The following is a 24,170-nucleotide window of genomic DNA, read 5'->3' as shown; positions in this document are numbered from 1 at the left end:
GAAACATCCATTGGCTGCCTCCTGTATGTCCCCTCCTGGGACTGAGCCTGAAACCAAGGCATGTGCCTGACCAGGAATCGAACTGGGACCTCTCAGTCCATGGGACTGGACTCAATCCACTGAACAACACTGGCCAGGCTATCTTAGGTTTTCATTCTTGGTGTACAAAGTGTATTAATTTTTCTCACCTAGTCCTTTTGATTATGTCAATTTTAACTCTTTTATTTACTTAATATTCCACACCGTTAGCTTTTCTGTTTAAATATTTTTCTCAGGTATAATTATTTTTAATCATTATTGTTTTTTATTTTTTCCCTCTTTAAAAAAAATATCTTGATGATTTTTGTTCCTTTTGACCTTATAGTTCTCTGATTTTACCTCCCATCTTCATTTATAGATACTTATTTTACAAACAGCAAGCAGGAAATCTAGTTACAGGGACAGGCCCAACAGTTTTGTTGATGCATTGGTCACAGTTGGAGAGGAGAAGAACGAAATTAGTGTTGAAACCTAGTATTTAAACCACAACAAATGGGAGAAAAAGGAAGTGATTTATTAAACAGGAAAAACTGAGAGAGGAGTATTTTAGAAGAGAAAATAAGAGTTTCTTCTACTATTACCATCATTACATAATAAAAGAAAAAGTATTTTAACATCAGAAAGGGACACAAGTGCAGATATTTAAAAATGAATACTTTTAGTTTTCTGAAAAATTCACTACTCTATTTTTTTTCTTATTTTACAGTGAATTGGTGAAAACTGGCATTTGGGAATACTTGCTGTAGATAATGCACATATTTATAGCCCAGGAAAACTCACTATGGTTCCTATGTAGAGAATAGACTGAAAAAGGTTGAAGACAAAGCCATTAGAATGAAACCTGTGGAGGTAGATTACAATTTGGATAAGGTGAGGGAGAAAGATCTACAAATCTGATAGGGAAACTGGAGGAAATTTTGTTTGATGTCCATAATGTAGATGACAGAAGCGTTTGCTTAAAGTGAAGTGGTTGAGTAGTATTTTTTTTTGAAGAAAAAGTGTTAATTTGATGAGTTAAAAATGGTATCTATCCTTGGCCAGTTTGGCTCAGTGGTTGAGTGTCAGCCTGTGGACCAGAGAGTCCCGGTTCGGTTCCCGATAGGAGCACGTACCACCAAAAAAAAAGTATCTAGTTGTTTTAATAAACATATTTAATTTTCTGAGCTTCAGAGAAGGCCTGACCAGGCTGTTGCCTTTACTTAGTATTGTGTTTAATTTAGCGTGGCTCTGGAGACCACACTACTTGAAAGATTTCGTTGAAATAAAATAGTAGTAATTTGTAAATGTATTAGACACATGTTAAATATCTTGAGACCATGAGTTTCTTAAAATCAAAAGTGCCTTCTTTTTCGTACAAAGGTAGCCCTTTATTAGGGTGAAAAGAGCCCACGCACCGCAGACCAACGCTGCTGGTTCCCCACGCTCAGGTTCTTCACCTGCAAAACGGGGCAATGATATGCATAACAGAGAATTTGAGGATGTTCAATGAAATAATGGATATGTAAAGGAGAAGGCACTCTACACGTGTTAGCTGCTATACTTACCTTTCTCCTCTTCCTCCTCCTACGCCCCAGCCTGGGTACACAGAGAAGGTACTAACCACTAGTAGAATGAGTGACTGTATTACGCGAGGCCAGAAGTTCTTACTTTGGAATTCCAGACTAGGAAAGCGTCAGTCTATCAGAAGCTCGATAAGTGGAATGTCAATAAAGTTTTGTTAATTTTTTTTCAAAAGCACCCGCTTAACTACAAACCCCAGCCTTCTTTTGGAAGCCCACGCGTCAAGGGGCGGGCCAGGAACGCGGAACTCTGGCCGGCTCGCCCAATCAGGCCGGGGCAGCGCCGGGCGGACCAATTGTGGAGAAGCTTGCTCCGCGCGCAGGGCTGACGAGTCGTTAGCGGATTAGGCGGCCGTGGGGGCGGAGCCAGAGGCCTCTGCCCGGCCTCGCGCCTGCCTCGGCCTCGCGCCTGCCTCGGCCTCCTGGCTCGCGGCTCCGGCTCCACCATGGCTCCCAAAGGCGGCTCCAAGCAGCAGTCCGAGGAAGACCTGCTCCTTCAGGATTTCAGTCGCAACCTCTCGGCCAAGTCCTCCGCACTGTTCTTTGGGAACGCCTTCATCGTGTCCGCCATCCCCATCTGTGAGCGCTGGGAGCGGGCGGGGAGGGAGGACGCCGGCGGGCCGGGCCGGGCTGGGCGGGGACGTGGCAGTGGCCGGCGCACCGGCGCGAGCGAGCGCTGGGCCCTCGGCTCGCGCTGGGCCCTCGGCTCGCGCTCTCCCCGCTCGCCCTGAGCTCGGGGGAGCACGGAGCCTGCCGCCCCCACAGTTCTCGTGTGGGGTAGTGGAGGGCGGCATCCCAGCAAAGTCACTTGTGGCGCGTTGCAGAAGTACAGTGGTTCCCGGGCCCCAGTCGCGGAGATGGTGTTCGCCAGTACTGGGATGGCAGCCCGACTCTGTATTTAAACACATCCTGGTTAAGGTCGGGTGCTGACTTCCCTGCATAGAGCCTGCTCTCTTCCCCCGCACCCCCCAACTGTCGTTTGCCGTTGTGAGATCTTAAACTTACATCATTACTTATTTTGGAGAAACTAATGAATTAAAGATGGGGGAGGTTCCCATGAACTCTCGCACTGAATTAAAAGTGTAGGTTTCCGTGGATTTTTTTTCACTGCTGAGCATCATTTTCCTAATTTAATGAGCGAGTTTGGTCCAGTGGCAAGAGCCAGCGATTTACCTTGGTTAAAATTTTTTAACCATCCTATTAGGGCAATTCTCACTTGGATGGAAAAATTTTGCAGACTTGGCCAAAGTTGTTTTTAGGGCCCAGGTTTCCCGAATTTGAATTTCCTCTCTCACACTGCTACACTGTTGTCAGGCGGTCAAATCCAGGTTTGTTTTGTCTTTCAGCTTTATAAAACTCACAGTGCAGTTAACGTGGGGTGAAGCCCTGTGGCTCACTGGCTGCACTGAGCATGCTTTTATTTCGGAGAACAGCCACGTCAGCACGTAAACTGGCTTAGGACTGCGCGTGGCATTTTGGCGTGGTCTGTATTTAACTTAATAGTACCCTGATGAATGAAATTTGAAGCCTAAATTGTGATTTTGTTGAGCTAGAGTTCTCATTTTAGAAGCAGAAATCGCATCTGGAAGATTGTTTTTCAAGTGTTCTGAATTGGGTAACCCTGATAGTTTTTACTGGGTATCCCACTTCTGAAGTCTGCATATACTATAGTGGATTTCCTGACCTAGACTATATTTTACCAGACTTACCTATACTTAATCCAGCAGGCTTTTGTAACTGGGTCGTAATGTTTCTTTTTCTGCCCCCGCCCCCTCTAATTTTCAGGGTTATACTGGCGAATATGGCATATGGATCTTATTCAGTCTGCTGTTCTGTATAGCGTGATGACCCTAGTAAGCACTTATTTGGTAGCCTTTGCCTACAAAAATGTGAAATTTGTTCTCAAGCACAAGTAAGTATATTTCTCAAGTCAAAGTATGATGCATTTTTATATAGTAGGGTGTCTTCTTAAAGACCATTTGTGTTGGTTTCAGTAAGCATTCGTTTGAAATATATATGTATCTGTGTTTTGGGGGAAGGCACCTTAATGTTATGAAGAATTGTTAACTTACTTGAAGCAGAGACTCTACTTCTGACACTACTATGAAAGTAGGTTTTGAGGGTGGAATTAGAACACTTAAGCACTATCCTTAATCATGGGGTTTAATCAGAAAAACAAAACTCACCAAGTAAGTTAACCTTTCAGAAGCATATGGAATTGTTCTGGGCTCTCCATGTTCATTTTTGGATGTGAAAAAAATGGTCTTGTTAAACTAACATTTTTAATGCTAATTACACTTTTTATTATGAGTATATGAAAATGTAAAAGATTATCATATTTCTTCTATTTAAAGATCACACATATTATAAAGTATATTATTATTTTAATGATAGCTTTTGGGGAAGAAAATACAAGCCACACAACTTTTAATTATAAGCACTTATATACTTTGATTTCATAAAGGTTAATATGTGGGGGAATAGTAAAAATTTAAGGTGGTCCTCATGGGAAGCAGGTATAAGTTAATGTTTAATTGGAAAAGATACCCTTTTAAGTTTCTTTCATGCACACTTTGATACTTGATTCAGGATAGCAGGATATTTCTCTGCTTGCTTAATGGAACCTTCTTGGTGCCACATTTCTTTGGAAATACCTTCTTAAAGGCAATTGAAATTTTGTTGAGACTCGAAGTACCAGCATGCTTTATGTGCAGTTTGTCTTTTCATTTCCATAGTTCCCACTCTAGTTTGGATACTAGTTTTGCTTGGATTGCTATAGCAATCCAAGTCTCCATCTAGTCTTTTAACAAAAGTTTGGGGCCCTCCCTTCTATGCATGGTAAAAGCACATAATGTAATCCTTATATCATTCATGAGAACTACAGGTATTATTCTTGCTTTATGGGATTAAGAACATGTATTCATACATATTGGCCATCATTTTTATCCTGTTACTTTCTTACTTAAAAGTCACCATGGCCTTCTCTTTTCTAAGTGTTTTAAAGCTAAATTCCTCCAGGCTCCTGGTATGCAGCTCATCTGCCTCCCAGTATGGCCTCATCTTTCAGCATTGAACCTTAGTCTTATCAGCCTTCTTGTCATCCTTTGAAAGTGTCTTATGCCCTCCCTCATTTAGAATTGTCTTCATTTCCATTCATACATGTCTTTTATTTCAAGACTTAGGAATCTTTTCCAGAGAAATCCTTTCTAAGTTTGTTGTTCCTATGTTAGGGTCTTTCTGGTGACAAGGAATAGAAACAAAGTGAAGTGATTTCAGTTAACGGACACTTATTGAAAGGACTTAATAGCCTCGGCAGCTGAAAATGGCCTCAGCAGCTTCTCTACTGCTATTCTGTACCCATAGGAGCTCAGCTTGTGAGTGGTGGCAGTTCTGCTAGACCAGTAGAGTGATCAGGTCACCTTTCTCATCATTCTGCGTGGCATTCCCTCTTCACCAACTACCATTCCAGAATTCAGCCTCTGCTGTTCTGGGCTGTCTTTCTTGTGAGGCATGGCCATCTGCAGATAGTGAAGCTCAAAAGTGGGCATCTTGCCCAGCCCATCCTTTGTGATCCCCTTGGAACTCAGTGCCATTGAGACTTAGCCTTTCTCTTGTTCTTTTTCTCATTCACTTTTTAAAAAATCAAAATCATGTTCTTTTTACCATCTCATTTCTACTTTGTATTTCTTGAGGACAAGTGCTATATCTTTTTTTTTTATATTCCTTACAACAGTTAGCAGTACATTTAGTTCAGTAAAAATTTAAACGGATTACTGATTTAATAGATGCTGTCAGTGGAATTATTTTTCACTTGTAGTTTTGGTTTAATATTAAATGTTGTCACTGACATTGAAACTCTTAACAGATACGCAAGAAGGTTAAAGCTCAGAGCCTAAGGGAGATGCTGAGTGTGGATAGGTATTAGTAATAGAGGGAAGATAACTCCAAGTTGACAGTTTGGATTTCAGTCCTAGTTCTGTTGCTCTTAACTGTATAACCGGGGGCCTACATTTTACATTTGTAGACTTCAGGTACCTGAACTGTAAAATGGGGATACTAATGGTACCTAATTGGATGTTGAGGATTAAATTCGATACTATGTGTGACATGATGAGCATAATGTCTGGCACATAGTATATGTTTATGTGTAGTATTAGAGAGGTTGGGGGTAAGAGAGCCCTTAGGAATTTTGTTTTGAAATTGTCATGACTTAAAAAATGTTTGCAAAGATGTGTTTAAGACATTAAATAGGTATTTTTGTTTTTTAATTCTGGAATGGTTCTGATATACTGATGTAAAAAAAATATAATAGTAGAAAAACAGTTGGCTGAATACTGAGTCACTGGAGTGACTTCTGTGTTTTTTACAGTATTCAGTGCTGAGTGAGGTTTATTTTCTAAGATCCTTTAGAAGGAGGGTAGGGCTTCTTCTTGAGTTCTAATAAACCTGCAGTGTGGTGGTCGAACATAGAATTTTAGACCTAGAAGAGAAAATAACTATTTGTCTGGTTGGGTCTCTTCAGGAAGATTTGTTAATGTGAACAGATGATTCTACTGTTTGTCCTAAGGATGCTTAGAGATAACCAACTCTTGAAAATAGTTTATTCCTGTGTTCTGACAGTTGAGCCGTGTGTGTGTATGTGTGTGTGTTTCCCTCTGTTTAGCTAAGAAAGGTTTCTGCTGTAAGCCAGGTGCATTTATTTTCAATTGGATTTTCTTAGCAAAGAGTGGTCTTAGGCGTTCAGAAACACTTACCAGGTGCCTGATCTGCTAGAGAGGTGCAGAGATAAATCTCTGCCTTGAGGAGCAGAACTTCTACATAATGAGTCAGGTGAAGTTGGATTTTTGGAGAAAAAAGTATATTAGCTGCCTTTTTCTTTAGGTTTCAGAACTTAATTTCCTTTCATCTGTTTTTCTTAGACAAATTGATTTTTCTCCCTCCTGTTATCAATTTGTAGAAAAACACATTAGTTGAAACTGACTAAAGGGTTTGTTGATTCTAACTTGGTTCTTAGGTGAAATAGAGATGGAAACAGGTAAAACCAGACAGAATTTGTGCTAAATTTGTTATCCTAGAAGCTCTTGTGGTTAAAGAAAGGTTGAAAACTATTGCCTTGAATGATCTTCGGCTGTTTTTTTTTTTTTTTCAGGAAGCCATCCTTATTTCTCCAATTTTTTTGTCTATTAACCAGAACTAAGTATAGCATAGTCTCAAGGGATTGATTAATTGAACATAAGTGAACAGATTTGTGCCTCTGTGTTCTACATCCTGTTGCTTTTGATACATCTCAGTATCATGTGAAATGTTTTCATAGTGGGACTATGTAGGTAATTGTTACATGTTGCTTTGATAGTTCTTACTTTTTCTTCTGTATTTATGGCTAATAAGTTTCTCATATATTGTGAAAAATACATGATGTTAAATTTAAATGTCATAGTCTTTGGGAGAATTCTTGTATTTCATCATAGTTTAAATTTTATCCTCTCTTTCACTAGCAACCCCATCTGATAAAATTCACCATATAGATTTTTTGATGGGTATACATTAATTTTTTTTCTTTATCTGACTTGTCACTGAAGATTTTGATCTGACTATCGTGAATATCACTTCCAGCCTTTTCTGGCTTATTCCATATCATCTTTTGTGAAACCCTCAACCAGTGGTTCATGTAACTGAAAGTGGTGTGTGGTCAGTCCCTGACCATGTAATATTATTTCTTTTTAGTGAAATTGTCCTTTGCAGTGGAGTAAAAAGCATCACTGTAAGATACTCCCCCTTTTTTTTTTTTATCCTCACCCGAGGACATTTTTTTTTTCAATTTTTTGTTCAAGTGGAGTGGGAAGGAGAGAGAGAGAGAGAAACATTGATGTGAAAGGGACACATCGAGTGGCTGCCACCCGCACGACCAACCAGGGCTGGGGACAAACTGCAACCAAGGTACACGCCCTTAGCGGGAACCAAACCCAGGTCTCTCTGGACCGCAGGCCAATGCTCTAACCACTGAGCCAAACCGACTAGGGCCCTTTTGTTTTGTTAAGCCTAGTTTTCTCTCCTGTTATTTACTGGAATTAAAGTCATATATCATTTGCTAATGCCTTGTCAAATTTATTTATTGAACAATTAAATTATAGGCTAAAACAAAATGGATTTATAACTAAATTGTGCAGATAGCGTTTGACCTCTATTTCCATAATAAATACATAAACTGGAAAATTCTCCCTTTTAAGGAGAAATCAAAACACACAACAACATCTTGGAAGTTTCTTGAACTCCCTCTCTTTTGGCTAGTACTGAACAGTGTAATAAACTTGGAACTTTCTGTACAGTTTATTTTCTTGAAATGTGAAGTATTATACAGTTGCCAATACAAAATATGAGTACAGAGTGTTTCTGAGAGTGATCTTCCTTCCTGGAGCATGTGGAAAAACTTTTTCTTTTCCTTCCAGAGTAGCACAGAAGAGGGAAGATGCCGTTTCCAAGGAAGTGACTCGAAAACTTTCTGAAGCTGATAATAGAAAGATGTCTCGGAAGGAAAAAGATGAAAGGTTTGACTCCTTATTTAAAGTGTTTGTGGTAATCCCAAAAGGAGGGGGTACTTTGTAGAAAATATGTTTTTGATGTCTGCTTAGATAATTCGGATGTAGGAATTGTGTGAGGCAAACATTGGTATTGTAGAAGAGGTAGTAGTGGGAATAACTGACTTTTTGAGTTTTATTACTACCAGATACTTTCCTTTGAGCTGTACAGTTCATTTATTTCTCTGAAGAACCCTAAGAGGTAGGCACTATTATCTCCATCTTACACCTCCGGAAACTGGGGTATAGAAAGCTTGAGTAACTTGCCCAAGGCCCTAGGTTAGTGTGTGGTAAAGCCTTGATAAAATGCAAGCTGTCTGGCTTGTACTTTCTAGTGCTTTGCTGCAGAGTTTTGTCTGGTGCTGAAGGTGAATTTATCACCTAACCCCTCTGGGACTGAAGAGTTTACATTGTGCCGTGTGTGAGCATTTTTTGGTGGTGTCATGTCTGTTACTGAGCTTCCCCTCTGGGTTATCTGCTTTGGGGAAAAGCTCAGTTTTTCTCCTGTTGCACAATCCTGTGACACATTTAGCCTTGGCCCCCACCCCAATTTTTCCTATTAACTGCTCCTAGAAGGGTTAATAAGCAGTCTGACATCTGAGTAGCGGAAATCTCTGAATGATTGAGTCAACTTCTGTTCCAGAGTTGCCAGATGGTTGAATAGAGTCATGAATCAAGGTTGTTTTCATGAATCTTTTTTTTAGTACTGAATTTATTATTATTATTTTTATTACAGATGTCTCTCCTTTTTCCCTTTTTGATACTCTCCTCCCTGCTCCTGCCTCCCCACCCACCTTCACCATATTGTTTTCTGTATCCATTGGTTTTGCATATATGCATATAAGTTCTTTGGTTTATCTCTTCTGTCCCCAGCCCCACCTCTCTTCCCTCTGAGGTTTGTCCATCTGTTCCCTAATTCCATATCTCTGGATCTGTTTTGTTCATCAGCTTATTTTGTTCATTATAGTCCATGAATAGGTGAGATCATGTGATATTTGTCTTTCTCTGATTGGCTTATTTCCTTAGCATAATACTCTCTAGGTCCCTTCATTTCGTCTCAGGGTAAGGGATCTTTCTTACAGCTGCATAGTATTCCATTGTGTATACTATGTACCACAGCTTTTTTTTTATCCACTCATCTGCTGATGGACACTGGGCTGTTTCCAGACCTTAGCTATTGTTAATAGTGCTGCTGTGAACATAAGAGTGCATGTATTCTTTTTGATTGGTTTTTCAGACTTCTTGGGATATATTCCCAGAAGTGGAATCACTGGGTCAAATGGCAGTTCCATTTTTTAATTTTCTGAGGCAATATCATAGTGTTTTCCACAGTGGCTGCAATAGTCTGCATTCCCACCAGCAGTGTACTAGAGTCCCTCTTTCTTTCTTTCTTTCTTTCTTTCTTTCTTTCTTTCTTTCTTTCTTTCTTTCTTTCTTTCTTTCTTTCTTTCTTTCTTTCTTTCCTTCCTTCCTTCCTTCCTTCCTTCCTTCCTTCCTTCCTTCCTTCCTTCCTTCTTCTTTCCTTCTTTCTTTCTTTCCTTCTTTCCTTCCTTCCTTCCTTCCTTCCTTCCTTCCTTCCTTCCTTCCTTCCTTCCTTCCTTCCTTCCTTCCTCCCTCCCTCCCTCCCTCCCTCCCTCCCTCCCTCCCTCCCTCCCCCGAGGACATTTTTCTATTTTTTGTTCAGATAGAGCGGGAGGGAGAGAGAGGAAGAGAGAGAGAGAGAAACATCGACGTGAAGGGACACATCGAGTGGCTGCCACCTGCACAACCAACCAGGGTCGGGGACAAACTGCAACCGAAGTACGTGCCCTTAGCGGGAACCAAACCCGGGTCTCTCTGTACCGCAGGCCGACGCTCTAACCGCTGAGCCAAACCGGCCAGGGCTAGAGTCCCTTTTTCTCCTCACCCTCGCCAGCACTTGTTTGATGATTTGTTGATGGCAGCCATTCTGACAGGTGTGAGGTGATACCTCATTGTTGTTTTAATTTGCATCTCTCTGATGATTAGTGACATTGAACATTTTTTCATATGTCTCTTGGCCATTTGTATGTCCTTTTTGGAGAAATGTCTATTCAGGTCCGCTGCCCATTTTAATTGGATTATTTATCTTCCTAGAGTTGTGTTGATTTTAGGTTTTAGTATCTACAAAGTGGTTTGTGAAATGGAATTCTTATCCCACTTTGCTCCAGAAAGAATTAACTTGCAATATTAAAGTGCATATAAAACAAAGCAAGACAATTTTAAAAATTCAGAAACCACTTAAAACTAAGAAGTGGATGAACAAGGAACTCAGAGTTAGTTACAGCAGTAGAGCACTAAACTTAGCTCTGATCTTCCCAGTGTCAGGGGAAGCATCTGAGGTCATGCTGCTTTCATTGGCCTATGAGAAGCAGTGTGTGAGTCCTCCTGAAAAGAAACTTTCCTGGCACTGAATCTGGAAGGACTTGCTCAAGTGGATCCTTATTTAAGGGACACCGAGTAACTTAATGAACAATGTCTTCTATAGTGGTTTTGGAAAGGCACCAAAACATTATTGAAGTGGTTATCTCCTTTGGATCCTTTATAAAACGGAAAGCACAGTACTAAAATGACAGTGAGGGCCTTTTTTCAGAGAGCAGCTTTAGTGAGCTCTGGCTGCATAGCTTTCGGATTGCAGTTTTTTCCCCCCACACAACTGATGATGGGTTTTTTTTTGTTGTTGTTACCTTTTTATTGAGAGATAATTGATGGTAACATTACATTTGTTCCGGTGTACAATATGATTCAGTATTTGTATTTCAGAATGATCATCATAATACATCTAGTTAATATCCATTATCACACAGTTACAGACTTTTTTCTAATGATGAGAAATTTTAAGATCTACTCTTAAACCAATTTTAAAATATACAGCACATTATTACCTATAATCACTATGCTGTATATTTGATCTCCAGTTTTTTAAAAAAAATATTTATTTCATTACAGATGTCCCTCCATTTTCCCCCATTGACACCCTCCTCCCCACTCCTGGCCCAACTCCACCTTCACAGTATTGCTGTCTGTGTCCATTGGTTATGCATATATGCATATAAGTTCTTTTGTTTATCTCTTTTTACCCTCCCCCAACATTCCCCCCCCCCCCCTTCTGGTTTGTCAGTCTGTTCCCTACTTCCATGTCTCTGGGCTTGATTGCAAATTTTTGCATAGGGATGGAGGTTAGAGAATGTAGAACACTTTTTAAAAAACTTTTTATTGAATTATATTTATTAGAATATTTCTTAAATTGGAGTGCATATTATGGTTACCCAGTTTCAAAATGCTTGTTATAAACAATGTTGTAGGTTTCAGGTGGTTAATTATATAAGAGATAGTAAGTGGGTCTCATCTCTCCACTGAAGACTTGCCTAATTTGGTCTACCACTTGTTCTAGATTTTGGAATGTGTCTCAGAATTTTTCTCAGTGAGGGGTGTTCAGTCACTACCAATGGATCAGAGTGGGAATTGGAAATGAAACCTCTGTGCCATTGGCTGGACCAGATATTTCAAAAGATAAAATGGAGGTTTGATTGATACATAAAATGCAGAATGTCAGAAGAGTGTAAAATTTCTATTCTTGTTATCGTAGAAATTTGTGCTGTTATTTGTTTTGTATTTCTCTCACAAAAGCCACATTGGATACCATTGTACCCAGGTCTGTACTTATGACTTACTCTGGATACTGAGACCAAAACTCCCATTATGATCTAATGTTTTTCTTCTTCAAAGGACAGATTTGATTTAAGAAAAGGCTTATCAGCACCTCTTTGCTGAGATGCATATCAAAACTCCCATCTATAGTCATTTGGAGTATGTACTGCCTGCTACTTTGAAACTGCTTTGCCATCCATTCGAGGATGAAATTAGCAGTGGAAATCAGAGGTTTATTAATATGTGCCCCAGGGTGTGAGTATTATTTCTCCCTGACTTACCAGTGATCTGTCATTTATCATGATCTGATTGTAACAGTTGTTGAGTTTGGTCTCAACTTTTCTGTTGTAGGAAATGCTCCTTGGAAAAATGGCTCCTTGGGAAGTGCTCTCTCAAACTAGATTTCCTAACAGTGAAGCTTTGGCAGAACCATTGCTGATGAGGTCACTTGGGAGTCCTAATTTCTTTCAAAATGAACCAGGATATGCGTGGACTAGTAAAAGTTCTAAAAGCTGTTAGATAGTCCTGACTGTATCCACTGATGTAACACATGGTCATATTGGGAGGTGGGGTAACCTAAAGGATTGAGCTGTTACTTTCATCAAAACTGTTTTCAAGATGGTTCTTGATTGAGGGCATGACATGGAGTTAGGGAGAAGGGCTGTGATGTAGGTGGGATAATTAATCATCCTTAGCAAAGGCATGCTAGTAAAGGAACCTCTCTTTATTGGGTCTTGTGCCAGAGTCTTAAAACCAGAGGCAATTGTTCTGTGGTTTCTAGTATTAAACCATGTTGGGTCTATGTATCTTTCTGAGCTGGTGTTTTCTTCAATCACTCAGTGTTACAATGGTATAATGTATCTCCTCCCATACCAAGTCATATATATTTTTAAAATGTACATTTAAACTTCTCTAAAATCAGGAGCTGTGTTATTTAGTTGATGGCTGCTTTGAATATAATACCCTTCCCTTCTCCAAGCTTATAGTAAATCTGAGATATATTAAGTTAGTGGTATTCATAGAATTAAGGAAATATGTTAGAGATTGAAAATTTCTAATGATGGAGATGAGGTGCTAATACTCTTCATTTGGCTCCTCGATAGCCATGCTTGTTGACTTGGATTAGAACATTTGATGAATAAAGCATGGCAGCTTCCAGTGACGTTAAACACTAGCCATAGTGGTGTCCGTAGGATCCATGGAGGGTATCATCTGGCCCCAGAGTAGTGTATTTGGTGGTGGTGGGCAGGACAAAGCATCAATGGCGATGGCTTTCAACTTTTTGATAATGACCCACAATAAGAAACAAATTTTACTTTTTCACCAAATACACTCACACATACATGCATGTAATGTTTTGTAAAATAGTAATTACTCTACCATGTGTGGTGCACTAGCTATTTTCCTGGTCTTTCCTATTGTATTTTTAATTTTTTTCCCTTTGTTGATTTTAGAGTGAGAGGGAGAGAGAGAGACATCGATGAGAGAGAAGATTTATTGGCTGCCTCCTGCATGTCCCCCACTGGGGATTTGGCCCACAGCCTGGGCACGTGCCCTGACTGGGAATCGAACCGGTGACCTCCTGGTGCAGGAGCCGACGCTCAGCCACTGAGCAACACTGTCTGAGCTATTATATTTATTTTTTAAATGAGATAAGAAAAAGCTGAAGGAGTTCACCACCAAACCAGTACAATAGATGGTAAAGGGACTTCCATAAGATGAAGGAAAAAACACGAAAATGAAAATATAGCAAGAAAAAAAGTCTCATTGACAAAACATATAAAAGTAGTGAATTAACTGACACTAAAGCTAGACCAAAGGTTAAAAGTGGAAAATCATGTGTAATTACGATGGTAAATTAAGGGACATACACAAAATAAGTAAAAAATATTGACAAAAACATAAACTTGTTGGGGGTGGGGGGGAGTAAAAATGGTAGTGATTTTAGAATGTGTTCAAACTTAAGTGACCATCAGCCTAAAATAGACTGCTGTAGACCTGGCTAGTGTGGCTCAGTTGGTTGAGTGTTGTCCCATGCACCAAAAGGTTTGATTCCCATTTAGGGCACATACCCAGGTTGTGGGTTCCAACCCTGGTTGGGGTGTGTACAGGAGGCAACTAATTGAGGTTCCCCTCTCTCTCACCCTTTCCCTTCCTCTCTTAAAAAAAAAAAATTCAATGAAATCATAATTTTAAAAAAATAGACTGCTATAAACATAGCTTGGTGTACACACACACACACACACACACACACGTACACCAAGCTATATTTATAGCAGTCTATATGAAGCACATGGTAACTGCAAACCAAAAATCTATGAGAGATATACACAAAATAAAGAGAAATGAAGCCAAAGGTAACACTACAAAAAGTCATCAACATACAAGAGAAGAGAGCAAGAGAATAAGAAAGGAATGTAGAACTACAATAACAATTAAGAAAACAAAATAAAATGGTAATAGCTACATACCTATCAATAATTACTTTAAATGTAAGTGGATTAAATACTCCAATCAAAAGACAAATGGATAAAGACGATATAGTGCGTATATAAAATGAAGTATTACTTGGACATAAAAAAAAAAAGTTTTATCATTTGCAAGAACATGGATGGACCTAGAGTGTATTATGCTAAGTGAAATAATGTGGAATCTAAGCCAAATAAAGAATACAGAAACAGACTCACAGATACAAGAACAGACTATTGGTTGCCAGAAAGGAGGAGGATGGGATGTCTGAGTGAAAAAGGTGAAGGAGTTAAGAAGTACAAATTGGCAGTTACAGAATAGTCTCAGGGATGTGAAATACAGCTTAGTGAATATAGTGTAAATTATTGTAATTATATATGGATGCCAGGCTTATCGAGGGGACCACTTTGTAGGTTATATAAATGTCTAACCACTGTACTGTGCTTCTGAAACTAATATAATATTGAATGTCACTGAAAAATAAAAACATTAAAAAGCAAACAATAATCCCTGCTGACTTCAACCCACTGTTATTTTCCATGAGCATTGAATCCACTCAATTTCAGGTCCCACTAATGGGTCACAACCTAATGCTTTAAAAACTGCTTTACAAAGTTATTAACCAAGAGGAGTAAAGATTCCCTTATGCACGGGCACCCTTGAACTTTCTGTTACCCATGTGAAGAGGTAAGAGAAAAGGTTGATAAAGTACTAGTAAGTTAATAAAATATGGATAAAGAGTAAGTGGTTTTACAAAAGTTAAATCCTCCTAACGATAAAGCAGATTTTTTATTTGAATTACATATTACAAGCCTGCTTTTGTGAGACCACAGCTAGTTTTTGTCTTTGGGATTGTATTAAGGTGCAATATTGAAGGCTGATATCTGTTGGGTCGAGAGTCTCAAGCCAGCCAACATTCAAGGAAGCTCTATCAGGCTCCTGCTGCCGATGAAGTTAGTTTTAGGTGAGGACCTAGAGAAATTAAGCCAGTTGCAATTAATCACTACCTCTCTTCAAGCCCTGACTGCCTGGGTGAAAAGGTAACTTACCCAGCAACTGTTTTCTTCATCAATAGAATAAAATACCTTTTTTCAGTAGAAAAAGGGACAGTGCTAACTGACTAAATTCAATGTTAAAAACACATTCTGCTCAGAAATACTGAAGGAAAAACTTAGTTCACAATGAACTAGAACCACGTGGTATTTAAAAATTGTAAAACATAAACTTAATTGACTTGTTTCTGTGTTGATAGAATCTTGTGGAAGAAGAATGAAGTTGCTGATTATGAAGCTACAACATTTTCCATCTTCTATAACAACACCCTATTCCTGGTCTTGGTCATTGTTGCATCCTTCTTTATATTGAAGAACTTCAACCCCACAGTGTATCCTTTTAAAGGTTGATTATGTTTTTTCTACTGTTTTGGTTTTGTACAAGGAGTCGGTCTATTAAACAGCACTGTGACCTTAGGGAAGTTTCTGAACATTTAAAATAAGGGCTTTGGGCCCTGGCCGGTTTGGCTCAGTAGTTAGAGCATCAGCCCCCGGACCAGAGAATCCCGGGTTTAGTTTCCACTAAGGGCATGTACCTCAGTTGTGGTTTGTTCCTGCCCCGGTTGGGGTCATGTGGGTGGCAGCCACTTGAAGTGTCTCACATCGATGTTTCTCTCTCTTTCCCACTCTCTCTCTCCTGCTCTATCTGAAGATAAATGCAAAAAATAAAATAAGGGCTTTGAGTTGGCTATAAAATTCTTTCAAGTTTATAAATTATGACTTCGTTATAAATAACAACAAATAGTCTCACATAGATGATTATGTATACCTGCCTGTTTAAAAAGAGAGTTCTAAGAAGCAAAAGCAAACTTGCTTTCATGGATAGTTCCTCGTGTAAGCCATGTGTCTACTGATACTTTGGGACTTTGGGGTTGGGTGGATAGCCAGTGTAGTTAAATAGGCACATTTCATAATATCTTAACAGTGTTTCAAGCTGCTCTTAAATTGAACTTTTGGGCAAGCATCAACCTTCTCTTGTTAAGGTAATTTATTAAAGGTGTTATCCAGGAATGTGCAGCCAAATTTTGAATAGTTGGAGATTTTGATGTAATAAAATATGACACCCTTGAACTTGTATCTTCTGAAATTACTGTCCCAAACAGTCCAGTCCTGAGGCTAGGAGTAGCTGCGAACTTTCAGAACCTCCTTAGTTTTACAGGCCCACTGTGTACACTGATGGAGAGGGAAGAGAGGAAGGGCAGTCTCTTCTTCCTCCCCATATTCTTTGATCAGCTCTTCTGAAGGTTAAATGGAATTTGGGTGTCTTTTGTTGGTGATCATGTGTTCTAGGTTTCTGTCTCAGTTGTTTTTTTAAAATTGCACACATTTCTGTGAATGTTCTTTATAGTCTTTTGTCTTGTAAATTGTGTTTTCAGGCAACAGGACTACATATCATGTCATTAGACAGTGTCAGGAGGGAAGCAGTACATTCCAAAGAGATGGGCTCGCTTTGTTTTGTTGAAAAACGAATTGTGGGTTCTTAATTTTTCCTTAACATTAAATTCTTACAGGAACTATATTCTGTCCATAAGTGCTTCATCCGGTCTCATCGCCCTCCTGTCCACTGGCTCCAAGTAGACCATGTCAGCTTCACCCCTGGCTTTGTATCTATGGGTGGCCTGTGGTATATGGAAAAGTAGCTGGGTGGTTGGGGTGGGAGACACTGAAGATGTTTTTATAGTCTGGAGTTTGAGGGTTTGAAAAATCCAACAAAATGTAATTCAATATTTGTTTATTGGCTCTTTTGACAGACTTGAAATTACATGAATTGAAATTGAAACTTGGAGTACCAGGACATTTATTAAAAGGCAAAATGTGTCTTGCAATGTGCTGTAATCACAAAAGGAGAAAATAACTTGTGTCCTTGATCTGTCAGAGGTCACAGTAACCTGGACTGAACTGTTATTATTTGTTATAGTAGCAAGAAGTTAATAGCTGGTTTTGTGCGTTCCAAGCATAATATTACAACTTTTTTGGAACCACAAATATCAGAATGAATCCTCTCCCCTTTCCCCTGGCTCGGGGGTGGGATTGGACTGCATGTTTACATGTCTCTGAATTTGTGATTTGAAATAACTCAATTAAAGTTAAAAACATGGTTTCTCCAATTTGGGGAAGAGAAGCTTGTGGAAAAGTTCTTTTTTTTTCTAAACGGAGAAAGACAGCCAAGGTAATAACCTAAAAATTGTGCCCAGGAAGGAAGAGGGTGGGTGGCGATTGAAAGAGGGTATAGGGAGGATAAATGGTAATGGAAAAAAATAAAATGAAATAAAGAAAAAAATAAAAATAGTGCCCAGGCACATGAGAGTTGTTCTGTGGGGTTAAAACACACACTGCTCAGCTTTATAGCTTTGGTCTTGGGTAGCCAAGGAGATCAGTTTGACCCTCTCACGTTAGTTTGACTTACTGAGAGATTAGCATCATTGTTTTCTTAGAGTGGGGTCTCTACCACTGGAGGAATGTTCGGCAAGAGAGAGAACCTCTTTCCTGAATATTGTCATAGAAGACCAAAGTAATTTTTGTGATCTTAGCTCCAGAATTCTAAGAACATTCCAAAGAATTAAAGTGATGTTAGTGCTTGTCAGCATTTTTCCATTCATACGTTCATAGATTTGACCCGTTAGTCCACAGGTTTCCATTGACTGTGAATAAAATAATGGATCTCTTCAGCCATTGGGGGTCCAGCTGAGAGCAGTCTCTTGCATTTTTTAACGAGTGTGTGTGCAGATATTATCATTTTCTGTGTGTGCCATGTTTTGAAAAAGTTTGGGAAGTTCTTGAACTTATTAAAGGTTATGGAATCCCAGGTGATAGTGGTTTCATATTCTTACTAGCTTTGACCACATCATGTAACAATACCTCGAAGGAAATATATTTCTAATTCTAATCCTAACTTTAATTTTTAGTTTCCACTTCTAAGATAAATGTTGTAAATAATTCTTGCTGTTTTATTTATAATATTATAGGAAGGTATTCTTTTTATTTTACTTTATTATTATTTTCTTAATCCTTACCTGAGGATATTTTTTCCATTTATCTTTAAATAGAGTGCAACGGAGGGAGAGGGGGGAGAGAGAGATAGAGAGACATCAATGTGAGAGAGACACATTGATTGGTTGCCTCCCGCAGGACCCTGACTAGGGCTGGGGACGAATCACAGCTGAGGTACATGCCCTTGGCTGGAATCAAACCCATGACTCTTTGGTCTGCGCGGGCTGATGCTCTAACCGCTGAGCAAAACTGGCTAGGGCAGGAAGGTATTCTTTAGGAGTTCGTTTTTTACTTTCATGCTAATTGATGTTTTGGTAGGACATGTTCAAGAACTTAGAAGGAAGACAGGGAGGAATATACTTGATAGTGACCCAGATCATCATCTTCAATTGAGGATTATATTTCATCATTGCCTTTAGAAGTATGCAGTTCTTTGGTGCTTTATTCATGTGCCATCATCACTGGGTAATCCAGAGTGAATGGGGATATCAAAAGAGATTGACTGCAAAGTAGTTAGTATAACACATAAGAGTTTTATTTTTGTTTTCATGTTTTAACTTTTTTTTTTCCTGTTGATAGTAGTTTGACAAGTGACATGGAATTTGTGTACCAAATGGATTTATTACTTGATAAAATGACTGTTTGACAAACCATTAGCGTCTACTATTTGTTACCAGAGCTGGGTCAAAGTATCTTTTTATTATTTATTTATTTATTTATTTATTTATTTTTTTTATCCTCACCCGAGGACATTTTTCCATTTTTTGTTCAGGTAGAGTGGGAGGGAGAGAGAGGAACAGAGAGAGAGAGAGAAACATCGATGCGAAAGGAACACATCGAGTGGCCGCCACCCGCACAACCGACCAGGGCCGGGGACAAACTGCAGCCGAGGTACGCGCCCTTAGCGGCAACCGAACCCGGGTCTCTCAGGACCGCAGGCCGACACTCCAACCGCTGAGCCAAACCGGCCAGGGCTCTTTTTATTTTTTTAAATTTTTATTGTTGAAAGTATTACAGATGTCCCCCCCCTTTTCCTCCATTAGCCCCCCTTCTCCCCACTTCTAGCCCCTCCTGCTTTCCCCAAACTCTTGTCAAATATCTTAAAATTACAGGTAAAAAATTGCCACTAGATGGCAGTGCCTATCTAGATGGAAGAGCTACCACTATTAAGTGCAGTGTAGTTGAAATGAGGTAGTGAGATTGGGGCATCAGCTTGGTAGTCTTTAAAGAATTGCTCTTGAATTAATAAACTGAATAATTTGTAGAAAAGCAAGTAATGAAAATCTTATTTTGGTTCTTAAATTTTCCTGCAGCACTGATTTTCATTTTGATAAATTTCTGTGCATAAGTTTTATAAGGCATATACTCTCAGGTCTACAGTTTTACGCAGGATATCAGTACTCTACTCTTGCAAAATGCAGAGCCTTTTCCCCGGTCCTCTTCCCATCATCTAAAATGGCTATGTGGCACATAGAATTGTGACACTCAATCTGGTTTAGTTAGTAAAAATGTGTATAATTTTTATTTATTTTTATTATTATTCTTTTTAATCCTCACCTAAGGATATTTTTACATTTATCTTCAGACAGAGTGGAGGGGGGGAAAGAGCGAGACGAACATCAATGTGAGAGAGACACATTGACTGGCTGCCACCCGCACAACCCCAACCGGGCCAGGGACGAACCCAACCGAGGTACATGCCTTTGGGTGGAATCAAACCTGGATCTCCTTGGTCCACGGGCCAATGCTCTAACCGCTGAGCCAAACTGGCCAGGGCATAGAATTTTTAAAAATATGTTTTTATTGATTTTTTTTTGGAGAGAGAAATAGAAACATTGATGTAAGGGAGAAACATCAATAGACTGCCTCCTGCCTCCTGCCTCCTGCCTCCTGCAGGCCCTCTACTGGGGATTGAGCCTGCAACCCTGACATATGCCCTGGCTGGGAATTGAACTGGGACCTCTCAGTCCATGGGATGATGCTCAATCCACTGAACCACACTGGCCAGGCAAAACTTACAGAATTTTTATCTCAGAAGATCCTCATATCCAACACCAGTAAAATAAACTGTTGTGTTGTAATTGGGATTTAAAGTGATTAAATTCCTTTTTTAACACCCCTTGTGATAACTAGAGGCTTAAAATGTTGGAACAGTTTACATTTCCCTATTTTTAGTTTCTTCATTTACAACTTAATAAAAATGTTTAATTGAAATTATTCTTAGCCAGTAAAAATTTACTGATTGTCCTATTTTGTATGTTATTTTAATTTGGAAAGAATAATTTGAAATAAGTTCTAAAGTTAACTAAAATATGGAGGTTGGGTTCATATCTAAAATTCTTTTAAAATTATGATGTTTATATACAAGCATGAAACTAGACACAAACTCTTTATGCCTATAGTCCTCCTAAAATTATAAACCAAAACATTTCTAAACTAAATAAAACCTGTTCAACTAATAAAATTCAAAAAACATTACTTTTTGCCACAAATAATTCGCCAGTCACAGCATAAATATGTTCCTGACTGCTTTAATGCACATTATTTCAAATGTTCATGCCTAGACCACCATGCAGTTCTCCCCCATTTTTCTGTTCCAGCTACTACAGCACCATTACTTGTATAGCCTGCCATGATGGTAGCCTTCCCTTGGTGAGAATACATTATTTACATTTAAAAAATTTTTAGTCTTTATTGTTGAAAGTATTACAGATGTCCCACCCCCCCATTTTTCCCCATTGACCCCCTCCACCCTGCTCCTGCCCCCACCCCACCCCCGGCCTTCACTGCACTATTGTCTGTGTCCATGAGTTATACATATATTCTTTAAGTTCTTTGGTTAATCTCTTCCTGCCTCACTTTTCCCCCTTCCCTCAGATTCATCAGTCTGTTCCATGCTCCCATGTCTCTGGATCTATTTTGTGTGTTAGTTTATTTTGTTCATTAGATTCCACATATAAATGAGATCATGTGTTAGTTGTCTTTCTCTGGCTTATTTTGTTTATAATAATCTCGAAGTCCCTCCATGCTTTTTCAAAGAGTAAAAGATCTTTCTTACAGCTGCATAATACTCCATTGTGTATATGTACCACAGCTTTTTTTTATCCACTCATCTATTGATGGACATAGGCTGTTTCCAGATCGTAGCTATTGTAAGTAGCGCTGCTATGAACATAGGGGTGCATATATTCTTTCTTTTTTCTTTCTTTTTTTTTATCTCTGCCCTTCTTCGACAAGGAGATGGTGGCAGCAGTGCTGTGTGCAGTCACTATAGTGCTTATAAGTTTTCCGCTTGCTTGCGTCTAGTTTTGAGGTCATAATGAGCATTATTAACCTCATTATGTTTCTTTTTTTGTTTTCCTTTGTTAATTAATTAATTATTTTTAGTTTATATTTAAAATTTTATTTTTGTTACAGATGTTTCTTCTTTTTTTACCCCATTGACACCCTCCTCCCCATCCCCCCATCCCATCCCCAGCTTTGTTGTCCATGTCCATTGTTCATGCATACATGCATATAAGTTCTGTGGTTTATCTCTCCCCCCTGCCCCCCTTCTTCTGGGGATTGTCAGTCTGTACCCTACTTCCATGTTTCTGGGTCTACCCTATTCCTCAGATGGTTATGTGCATTATATCCCATAAATAAGTGAGATCATGTGGTATTTGTCTTTTTCTGCTTGGCTTGTTTCACTTAGGATAATACTTTCCAAGTCCCTCCATGTCATTTCAAAGGATAAGAGGTCTTTCTTATAGCTGCATAGTACTCCATTGTGTGTATGTACCACAGCTTTTTTATCCATTCGTCTCCTGATGGACACTTGGGCTATTTCCAGATCTTAGCTATTGTAAATAGTGCTGCTATGAACATGGGGGTACATATATTCTTTCTGATTGGTGTTTCAGGCTTCTTAGGTTATATTACTAGAAGTGGGGTCTCTGGGTCAAATAGCAGTTACTTAATTTTTTGAGGAAACTCCATACTGGTTTCCATATTGGCTGCATCAGTTAACCGTTGGATTCACATCTAAAATTCTTGTGAAAGGTCTTGCTAATTAAGTATCATTAAACTTTACTTTTTTTTTAATCCTCACCCGAGGACATTTTTTTTTTCCATTTTTTGTTCAGATAGAATGGGAGGGAGAGAGGGGAAGAGAGAGAGAGAGAAACATTGACCTGAAAGGGACACATCGAGTGGTTGTCACCCACACAAGTGCCCTTAGCGGGAACCGAACCCGGGTCTCTGGACCGCAGGCCGATGCTCTAACCGCTGAGCAAAACTGGCCAGGGCTAAACTTTACTTTTTAAATATTATATTTTACCTAGACATTCTTTTACAACAGCCATGTGACTAAAGTACATCATCTTTATTATTTTACATTACCCATCATTTAAATGTACTACACATGTAAATGTGCATTTTGTAGTTACTGATCAAGTATTTTTGTGGCAGTGACTGGCACAGTGCAGTTATATTACAGAGCAGAATGTGGGCCTCTGACTGTCTGTGCCTACTGTATTGCCCTGCCCACCTCGTCTTTGTTTTTTCAGTATTTGTGCCAGTTACTACTGTTTCTGGAGACAGGACAGATATACATAGACATGTACATATAGAGAGAACCAATTTACAGATAATTGTGTTTGTGCTGGAAGGGGTTATCTCTCGCCTACTTGGCCTCTTAAGCAGGGAATTAATTGAAGATTTGGAGTGGTTTTTAAGCGGTTGATTTAAATTTTCATGGAGGTGGTTAAACATCAACTTCTCATTGGCCTTCATGAGTTTTAACTATATAATTTCTTTGACCTTTCCCGCTTAACTGATTATGAGTCTGGATTCATACCCAAGCATTGTTTGATTAAAAGATTCACACACATAGTTATTTTTTACAGAGTTTTAAAGCTGAAGAAGAAAACTACTTAAAAGAACACTGAACAAAATACCTGGATTCTAGGCCCGGTTCTGCCATCAACTAGCAGTGTGAGTTTGGGCAAGTCCTTTCATCTTTCCAGGCTTGGTTTCCTCATTTGCGGAGGAGGGATGGTCTTGAAGATGACCAGGGTCTCTTGAAGCTCTGCTCTCTATCTGGAGACCCCTGGCACATTACTAATGAAGGTGAAGGGACAGTCCTTTAAAGTGGGAAGCCAGGCAGAGGGTTTCTAGTTTTCATATCTGACTGAGATTTTAGTATTTGGATGGCTGCTAGCTACCCAGGTTACTCTTAGGAACGGTATGTTCTCTCCCAGGGAATTCTTTCCAAAATAGAAAATAAAATGAGAGTGCATGGAAATTTTTCTTAAGGATATAATTGTGAAATGTATTTCTTATCTAGTATATTTACCATGGCAGATGACTTGTATATTAAAAAAGAAAAAGCTGTTCTCACAGCTAAGCAATAATGTTTGTATTTGGTTTTAATTTGCAGGGTCTGTTAAATGAGTTTGAGAAGCTTTAACCTTAGTGCAGAGTATTTCTAAGCCAAATGAGAAATGATATTTTTAGTAGCTAATCATTTCTCCATTACTAAGAAAAGTATGGATTGCAGTTTAAATCTTGATTACTACAGCTTACCTGCCAACATAATTTTTATTAATTACTGCCCTTTTTATGGAGCTGGAGATAAAGCCTTATAGTGAAAGAAAGATCAGATACAAACTAGTTGTGAGATTAAATGCACAAAATGCTTTTATTACTCCAAGCGAATAAGTTAAATTGCAGTTTCAATTAGAGAACTTCAGCTCATTTATACATACAGTAGTTCACTGGGTTGATTGAATATACAACGAACAACTGAAAAACCATCCATTTCCATTATCATTCTG

General features: G+C 39.0%; 1 protein-coding gene across 3 annotated transcripts; it reads left to right on the top strand.

The window, feature by feature from the left end:
* The first annotated feature begins 1,998 nt into the window (after nt 1–1,998).
* On the top strand, nt 1,999–23,347 carry SSR3 (signal sequence receptor subunit 3). 3 transcript variants are annotated; one of them, XM_036242906.1, is made up of 6 exons: nt 1,999–2,177; nt 3,384–3,510; nt 8,045–8,143; nt 15,564–15,695; nt 16,875–16,946; nt 23,241–23,347. In XM_036242906.1, the coding sequence occupies exons 1-5, from the start codon at nt 2,045–2,047 to the stop codon at nt 16,939–16,941; spliced, it is 558 nt and encodes a 185-aa protein (XP_036098799.1). In that variant the 5' UTR covers nt 1,999–2,044; the 3' UTR covers nt 16,942–16,946; nt 23,241–23,347. The 3 variants fall into 3 exon arrangements, with proteins under 3 accessions (XP_036098799.1, XP_036098800.1, XP_036098798.1); XM_036242907.1 differs by lacking the exon at nt 23,241–23,347 and adding an exon at nt 20,955–20,976; XM_036242905.1 differs by lacking the exon at nt 23,241–23,347 and having other exon boundaries at nt 16,875–18,235.
* The last annotated feature ends 823 nt before the right edge of the window (nt 23,348–24,170 follow it).

The sequence above is a fragment of the Molossus molossus genome, unplaced genomic scaffold (genome assembly GCF_014108415.1).
Source record: "Molossus molossus isolate mMolMol1 unplaced genomic scaffold, mMolMol1.p scaffold_m16_p_5, whole genome shotgun sequence".
NCBI classification, from domain to species: domain Eukaryota; kingdom Metazoa; phylum Chordata; class Mammalia; order Chiroptera; family Molossidae; genus Molossus; species Molossus molossus.
Note: the sequence above shows the minus strand (reverse complement) of the source record. Positions and strands in the feature narration are given on the sequence as shown.